Source organism: Dendrobium catenatum, unplaced genomic scaffold (assembly GCF_001605985.2).
Source record: "Dendrobium catenatum unplaced genomic scaffold, ASM160598v2 fragScaff_scaffold_1373, whole genome shotgun sequence".
Classification (NCBI taxonomy): Eukaryota; Viridiplantae; Streptophyta; class Magnoliopsida; order Asparagales; family Orchidaceae; genus Dendrobium; species Dendrobium catenatum.
In genome coordinates, this window is record NW_021319835.1 from 611,303 (window position 1) to 620,056 (window position 8,754).

The following is an 8,754-nucleotide window of genomic DNA, read 5'->3' on the forward strand; positions in this document are numbered from 1 at the left end:
TTTCTCCTCAAACAAAATTTTATGATATCTATAACAATTAGCAAATCCATCCCAGGAAAAAGCAAATATTGCATGTCAAAGGCCCTTGGAATTTGCACAATTTGCCACATAGTAAATTTTCTGTCCTCCACTAATTAAGTAATTATTATTCCAAAACGTTAACAGCAGCAACAAAACATGAACATAACCAATAATATTAGCCTTCTCAACTCTACAAACATGTAATAGTAAAACGCCTGATTGGATGGAAGTTGACATTCTTTGCAAAACAGCACATTTTGTTTCTTCTGTTAAATTTTCTCTGGATGGAGTCCTGATTGAAATGGACAAATGCGTGAAAGATCTCTCTTTCAATCTCTTGCTAATATGACTTTGAGATAAAGATCACAATGGTGCGTTGACTCCGTTTGAAAGATTAAAATAATCTCTAACTATATTAAAGGATCATTTTTGTCGCTCAAATCTTTCAAGAAGAATCAAAATAATCTCATAGTAGACTATTTTGATTCCTCTTTAAAGAATTAAGAGACCAAAATAATTATTACAGATTATTTTTATCTTTCATAATGAATCATTTTGATATTTTCTCATAAATTTATCATTGTATGCATTTATCTTTTTCTTATGGCCAAGAAATATCCGGTTTATGAGGTGATTAAGCAAATAGAGCAAATTATAAATATTATTTAAAAAGGATCAAATTTGTAAAATAAAAAAACTCTTTTAATTAAAACGCAAATGTGTTTTTCGTTTTAATTAAAAACGCAAAATGGATTTGTGTTTGTAATTAAAACCTAAATTCCTTCTGCTTTTTCTTAAATTTAAATTTATAATATTGAATATTTTTATAATTTGTAATATAATATTATATGTACTTAATATATTTATAATTTTAATACAAAATTAAGAAAATTAAGTACAATTTTTTGGGAGCTTTTTATGCTGAACATTTTTAAGTTAAAACGAAATACTACTTTGCATTTTAATTAAAAAAGCACTTCCGCTTTGCAATTTTGATCAGTTTGAAATAATATTTATAATTTGCTTTCTTTCCTTAATTATCTCTTAAACTGGATCTTTATGAAGATTTGGCCTTTTCTGACTGGTTAAAAACATGAGAGCTGGAGCTGTGCATAAGTCATAACGTAATTCTGAATGCTGATAGCTAGTTTTTTGTTCTGCTTTGCTGACATTTTCCTTCATCTAAGCCTACCGATTCTTCTCTAACAGTTTGTTTCTGCTGCAATCCGATCTTCTTCTTCCCTCTCTTTTCATTCTTTTATTTGTGATCTGGACGTCGGTCTCTTAAGGAAGAGCCTTTCAGAACCTCTAGCAGTTTAGTCTTCCCCTTCGTCCTCCTTCCTCTGCTTCCAGTTTCCAATTCTCTTAGTTGTGAAAATGAATGATCTTCTCAAGGTAGAACCTTTGGTTTTTCGCTTTGTTTATAGTTATACTTGTTTGAAGCTACTATGTAATGGCATGTTCGTGATGCTTTAATATCTGATTAGTTTGATGAAGTTACTCTCAGAATATGATATGATTTAATGTAAAACTAAAGAATATGGCTGGTTTGCGACTGCCAAAAGAGCCTGTCACTGGATTTACGATAAGCCTTTTTTTATCTGTCGCAAACTAATTTTAAACTGTTAAGGGTCACTTGCTCTGTTCCGACAGTTTTCGGGCTTAGAGCATCTCCAACCGATTGCCAAACATCCGTGTGTCGTCGTTCCATCGTCAAATCTTCCGCTATTGCTTGCGGGTTTGCCAAAGAAGAGCTCCAAAGAGGAGAAAGACGGTTACCTTTGCAGAAGCGCGCAAATTGGAGTTCGATTGGAGATGAATCATTAGATTTTTTATTTTCACTACATTTTGGTGTGAAAAATGGGATTTTCGCTTGGAGATGCTCTTAAGCCGTTGCAAAGCTGAAGTTACAGAGACTGCAGACTTTTAATGAGATTTGAAAACCTCACCTGAGAAATTATTTTCTAATCTTTCATGATATTGCTTCACTTTGCAGGACTCTTTTGTTTCTGGCACAGAGAAGCAAGACAGGTCTCCAAGGGAAAGAGACATAGAGTTGGGATTTCCAATACAAAGCTTAAGAACAGATTATGGAATGGAAGAATTTTTCAAACAGGTAAAAGAAGTTGAGGAGCTTATGATAAAGCTCTCTGATAACCTCAAGAAGCTCCAGGTATGTCTTCATCTGCAGAAATGTTAAAAGCAAGTATATCTTGATCTCTTCTAGATTATAAAGTTTCTTGATTAGATCATTATATCACATGAACTGTGAAAATAATTCCAGGAAGCCAATGAGGAAGCCAAGGCTGTTACTAAGGCCTCTGCAATGAAAGGTAGCCTATATCAGGCTCATCATTATTATATTTTTCTGCTATTCCAATTGTAATAATCTGACAAAATGTAAAATTGGATTTCTTCCAGATTTTAAGAAAAGGATGGATAAGGACATGGATAAAGTGGGAATAGTTGCACGTGCCATCAAAATGAAATTAGAAGAAATAGATCGTGATGTAAGCATTTTTTCTAATCCAATTTGTTTTGATTAGTGTCGGAAGATCTATCTTATCTTACTGCTACTTGGTTTTTTAGAACTTGGAGAACAGAAAGAATTCTGGTTGCGGAAAGGGTACGGCTGTCGACAGATCAAGAACAGCCATGACTGTGTAAGTTTTGCTTCTTCAGCTATGCTAGCTTATCTTATCATGCTTGTAATCATTCTGGACTGCCATGGATTGCAGTTCCTTAAAGAAGAAATTGAGGGATAAAGTGAACGATTTTCAGGTATTTATTTTGCTTCTCTGAGCTATCCTCCATGCAAAATAGTTGCTTAAATTGCATAACCCATTACAGAATCTGAGACAAACTATACAAGAGGAATACAGGGAAATTGTACAGAGAAGATTTTTTACAGGTTCCAAACTGACATTCTGTTATAATCTCATCCAAGAAATGTGAAAATATCTATTTTTTCATTGCAAAATTATATGTAATGATGTTAAAATTTTCCCTTTCTCTTTGAATATGTTGCGTTGATCAGTCACAGGGACCACTCCAACTGAGGAGGTGAGCATTAAAACATATTTAGTCAATGGAAAACTCCTACATTATGTCATTAAAATTATGAAAACATATATAGATGATCGACGAACTGATCGAGACCGGTGATAGCGAGAAAATCTTTCAAAAGGCGATTCAAGATATGGGAAGGGGGCAGGTTTAACTCAAAACTGCAGTTAGATTATGAAAATGGTGCGTAGAAAATGATTTGTTAATAAGAAATATGTTTATAGGTTATTGATACCTTGGAAGAGATTCAAGAAAGGCATGATGCAGTGAAGGAGATTGAGAAGAAACTGCTCGAACTGCATCAAGTATACTCCTAACTAATTCAGTTTAGCTGATGTTATATATATTTTTCCAAAGTTGTGCTGCTTCAACATACTATTTTATGGAATTTTTGTGTGTTTATAGGTTTTCATGGACATGGCAGTGCTAGTTGAAGCACAAGGAGAGATGTTGGATAATATTGAAACGCAGGTTTGATTTTCTGCTCTTTATATGCAATTGGGGAGTACATAAGTCGAGCTAAGCTCGAGTCAACAATGGCTCGAGTTTGAACATGATCAATTAATGGAATTTGAGCTTAATTCTATGAGTTTAAGTCAGCTCACGAGCTGACTTATTTATAATAAAAGAGAAAAAAAACATTCTTATTGAAGTAGTTATTATAATAATAGGATAAAAAACATAAAAGATTAAGTAAGAACTAGTAATTAATTAATTGACACAAGTGAAATATATCTTTAAAATATTTTTAGGAACTTTATACTGAACTTGTTGAACTTTAATATATTTTGAGTATATCTCTTGTTAACAGTAGCCAACTAATTTTTCATCATGCTTCCATGAAATCGTCTTCCTCAAGAGAAAATCATTATTTAACAAATTGAAACTAAATTTTCAGGTAGCAAATGCAGTGAACCATGTACAGAACGGAACAGAGGCCCTTCAAACTGCAAAGAGCTTGCAAAAGAAATCAAGAAAATGCATGCTCATTGCAATAGTTTTGCTCCTGATTATTGCCATTGTCATTGTTCTCGGGATCCTTAAACCTTGGAAGAAATGAAAAATATGAACATTCTTTCACTGTTATCATTCTTATACAGGAATCATTCACAGGATGTACATTTGTTTATCACTCGTTGGCACAGCTTGCTGAACTCCTATAGTTCATATCTCTTTTTCATTGATTTGCAGCTTTGAGGTGGGTAAAATAGTCAGATCATTAGCTACCAATGATACCTCATTTTTACTTACCTTGGTTGTATAATATTCTTCCCATGTATGCTGTAAAAGGAACAGAGACTTCTATTTTTTATTTTATGTATCATTGCCTAATATTTTTTTTTTCCATCAAGTTTAGTACATAGTAATTCCTTGTTTTGATTTGTCTTGTAAAAATACAAATTTAATCTCAATCTCCTTTGATTCATACTCCCTGAAATAAAATTCCTGAGCATTTTACTCGCAAGATTCACAACTTATTTCCATGAATCACCCAAAGAAAGGGAGCATATTCAAGCATCATGACACTTAAGCATTGTATATTCTATTCTGTACTAAATATACGAGTAATATTTAAGTCTAACGTGTATCAGATTTTATTTAAAAAAGTTGCTATAAACCTGAACCACTGTACTGGCTTAGGTTTCGTTTAGGACGGCTTTCTTACTACTTCTTAAAACAGTTTTTTAATGCAAAAATTTTAATTTATATACTAAAATGTTGATTTAAAAAGCAGCAATAAAGCTGTTCCAAATAAAGCTTTGTTTCTTAAAGCATATTTTTAGTACAAAATTTTTAATGTTTGTACTAAAAAATTGCTTTAAGAAGCAACAAAAAACTCTTCCCAAACAAAGTCTTTGCTTCAAAACTAACATACAACAAACGTGATTCGCTCTAGGCGCGTACAACATTTGTTGGGGGGCATTTGTTGACCCATATAACAAAACCCATGAATCTTAAATTTGACAAAGAGAATTCAGTTTGAATGTGAATTGTGTTGGATTTTGTTATGGAATGGTTAAGGAAGCCATCAAACGAGCCTCGAACAAGTTGGTACATAAACATTTCTCTTTTATCTATAGTGTACCGTGGTGGTAAAGGAAAGAAAATTCCCCTGCAACATATTTATGAAGATGAAATAGCACAGGAATTTGATCTTAAAATGTGGATTTTGTGTTTCCAACAATTATGATATATAAAAAAAAAACGGGGGTCATTGCAGTTATGTTGGAATATCTTAAGAAGGAGAAGCCTCGTTCAGAGACACCTAAGGCATTTCAAGATAGTCTTCGGACTAAGACAATGTCCAAAAAGTTCTTACTTGTGCTGATAACATTTGGGAAGATGATGAGAAACAAGATAAAAGTAGATTGGAGAAGGGTGCCCATCCCTTTTAGCCTATGGGAGTTTTGGTAGTAGAGTTTTGGTAACAACTCAGATGGGCTCAATTGTATTGATGATTGCACAAAATTGGGTCAAAATGACATATTTCCTATCTTAAGATTAAGTTACATGTTCCTCCCAAGGCATCTACAAAATTATCTTGCACTTTGTGGTACGTTTCCACAAGATCATACATTTTATAAAGATAATTTAGTTTGAATATGGACTGCATTGGGTACCATTCAGCCATCTCAAGGAATGACTAAGGAGGATATCGAAAGAAGGAATGTGGTAAACTTATGGATGATGGAGAGTCATCTCTCGAAATTTTTGAGATTATTTTACACTTGCCCGTTCGAACTTCAAATCCCAAACAAAAAAAAGGGAGAGAGAAGAAACCGGGACGTTTAAATATTTGCAATCCTTTGTCTTGCTCAATTGGGGAGTCAGAGCGTATGAATGATTCTTGCCACTTGAGAATCAAGCTTCTTCAAAGTACTAAAAATGTCGAGGAGGCTTGTAGTGTCAAAATAAATACCAAAGGGAGTGAGGGAGAATCACATATTTAATCTTATCTTCAAATTTTATTAATTTCAAATATGTTGCGAAGGCACGAATCTCAAGGAATTTTGCCTATTCGGAAACGACATGACATCCGATTATGAAACGGATAGCGCCATTGCGTCCGGAACGTCGTCGGCATTAAGAGTCTACATTTTATTTGATCAAATTAAATCATTTAAGATAGCGTCGTAAATTTCAAAGGCGACTCAAATATAATATAAAGGTCTGCGCTAAGACAGAAATGAGGCCTCGAAGATGCCCAGATGACGTCCGATTGACAAACGGACAGCGTCATTACGTCCGTAACATCGTCGACATTCAGAATATACATTTTATTTAATAAATTTGGATCATCTGAGATAGTTATAAGAAAAAGTAAGTGTGACTGATTGGGATAGTTTTTTTTTTTACCATTTAAACTAGAATTATAACTTTGCTTATTTTAAATTACTTCAAAACTGTGATGTATTATCTTACATTTTTGTAATTTTAAACTATCAACTTTTACTTTGGCTATTAAGTTAATTAATTGGTGATTTCACCATTGCTTGAGGACATATAAGAGTTTAAGTTGGGGGATTTTATTAAGTGTAAATTATATACTATTTATTGTAATTAAAAGAAGTAAAAAATGTATTATTTTTATTAAATTTATGTAGAGAATATTGAAGAGAAGAAAAATTTCACAAGTGCTGAACAACACCACTCGTCGATATTAAGAATATATATTTAATTAAAAGTCATTGTTGGAGAAATAGTTAAAAATCTTTTGAGATCTCCATTGGCAACTAAAGTCATCAGTGGTGTTCTAGAGGATGGATGAAAGCCATCGAGGGCAATTCTAGAAAGCAATTTATTGGGTTTTATTCTGCCACCTTGTCTTCGAGAAGAGGCTACGGAGAATATTGGACAAAGTTGGAATTTAAAAGTGCTCAAAAGATTGGAAAATAAAAAAAAAAAAAAAGAGAAGGAAATTTGGTACGCATTATTTGTGTTATAAAGAAGATACAGATTTTGATGAAGCACTTGCTCTAATTTTTAAAGTATCGAAAATCATCTGTTTGTTTTACATGTATGCGTTGTGCCTAAAAAGGATATCTGAGACAATTGGATATTTGTCACGTCTTCGATACTTAAAGGTTCTTCAAACTTTACTACCGGAATCTCTAAGCAATCTATATCACTTGCAACTCATAATTTATGAATATGGGCAGTTTATTCATCCAAATTCCTTATCGAAAAAAAAAAATGGATAACTCCACAAATGTGTGTTACATGCAACTGCCCTCGGATGATTTCTATGGGACGCATAGAATTGAAAAGCCAAATTATCTTCAACAACTTGATGGATTTTATGTTAAAAATGATAACGGCTTTAGTTAGAGCATATGAATGAGCTTCGCCATTTAAGACTGAAACTTCTTCAAAATGTGAAGGATGCCGAGGAGGCTTGTAGTGCCAAATTATGAATCGAGAAGTGCAAATTTTATTTCGCCAAGAACATGCTCGACGACCTTCAACCACCAAAATGTCTAGAGAATTTAAGTAAAAATAAATACATTGATGCAAGGTCTACCATATGGATGAACAATTTGTTGGGTTGTCCACACATTAAATATCTTCCTTTGGCTGGTGAGATAAGCAAGACTTGCAACATTCAAATATCTAAATATTACAAACTACCCAACCCGATCTCTCTTGGCGGACATGGAAAAATGAAGTTTACTAATAGTTGCTATCTTGCACTCAGTAATCTTATTACAAATGATCCACGTGTGTTCTTATGATCCACGTGTGTTCTTAAAGTCAAGTGGTTGATTATCATTACTCATAGTAGCAGAGCTTTGATATTATTATTAATTTAGCAAAAATTAATTTGACAAACTAAAAAAGATTAGCCAGCTGAAGTCAAACAAGAAAAATCCCAATCGCATTAAATGTTTACCTCGTATCAACTTCAAAAAATCTGGTACGAATCTCTGTTTTAAATCCCGGAAATCCCGTAGAAAACCTCGGATGTCCTCTCTGAAAGGCTGGCACTCCGCTCCAATCGCAGCTTAGACGTTAAAAACAAGAGCAAGCGAGCCTTTTGATTTTGGCTAGTTTTTTTATTTTTGCTTTGGTTACCCTGCTCTCTGGAACTCCCCAATCAAATTTCTACTTTGTTCAGGCTCTGTCCGTCTCCCACAACAAGCAGAGCACTTGTTCGTTTGTTCTCATAACCCGACCGATCTACTTCTCTCAACCAAAACCTTCACGACAGCCTTCCCTCCTCTCCTTTACCTACCATCCAAGGCCTCCAACCGCAGCAGCTCCCACCTCACACCTCCCAGTACCTTGTCGTACCTCCGAGCAGACGCAAACCGCTTGAAACAGCTGCTTCCGAGGCATATAAACCACGCTGGTCCTTCTAGCCGACGCTTTCTCTGAACTAAACGTCCACCTTCCCGTCCCCCTTGCTCGTCACTCAACAAGCTGCAAACTCTAGCCAATACTCCAGGTAAGGTTGGATATTTCCTCAATGCTCACCATTGTCGTGCCTCACACTTCTTGTCAACTTGCCAGGGGTTTGAGCCCTCTTATAAAAAAAAAAAAAAATGTAGAGTTTCTCTAAACAATCAGATCTTACACTTTCTTTTATTCCATTGAAAGCTTTTTTTTTTTTTTTGTTCTTATTCACGTGAGGATGGCAGCTTTCATTATACTCCCATATGCTAGTCG

At 34.2% G+C, this 8,754-nt stretch overlaps 1 protein-coding gene across 1 annotated transcript; it reads left to right on the plus strand.

The window, feature by feature from the left end:
• The first annotated feature begins 969 nt into the window (after positions 1 to 969).
• On the plus strand, positions 970 to 4,432 carry LOC110112221 (syntaxin-132). Its single transcript, XM_028699717.1, has 11 exons — positions 970 to 2,194; positions 2,306 to 2,354; positions 2,443 to 2,531; positions 2,611 to 2,684; positions 2,760 to 2,802; positions 2,872 to 2,932; positions 3,059 to 3,084; positions 3,158 to 3,235; positions 3,312 to 3,392; positions 3,493 to 3,558; positions 3,986 to 4,432. Exons 1-11 carry the CDS (start codon positions 2,117 to 2,119, stop codon positions 4,145 to 4,147), a joined length of 807 nt encoding a protein of 268 aa, XP_028555550.1. The 5' UTR covers positions 970 to 2,116; the 3' UTR covers positions 4,148 to 4,432.
• Positions 4,433 to 8,754: the final 4,322 nt, after the last annotated feature.

What these genes read in the sequence shown, in the direction of transcription:
- LOC110112221 (XM_028699717.1), top strand. Translation starts at nt 2,117, where the DNA reads ATGGAAGAATTTTTCAAACAGGTAAAAGAAGTTGAGGAGCTTATGATA. An exon ending in ATAAAGTGAACGATTTTCAG is followed by an intron (nt 2,803 to 2,871) that starts GTATTTATTTTG and finishes AACCCATTACAG; the next exon opens with AATCTGAGACAAACTATACA. An exon ending in ACAGAGAAGATTTTTTACAG is followed by an intron (nt 2,933 to 3,058) that starts GTTCCAAACTGA and finishes TGCGTTGATCAG; the next exon opens with TCACAGGGACCACTCCAACT.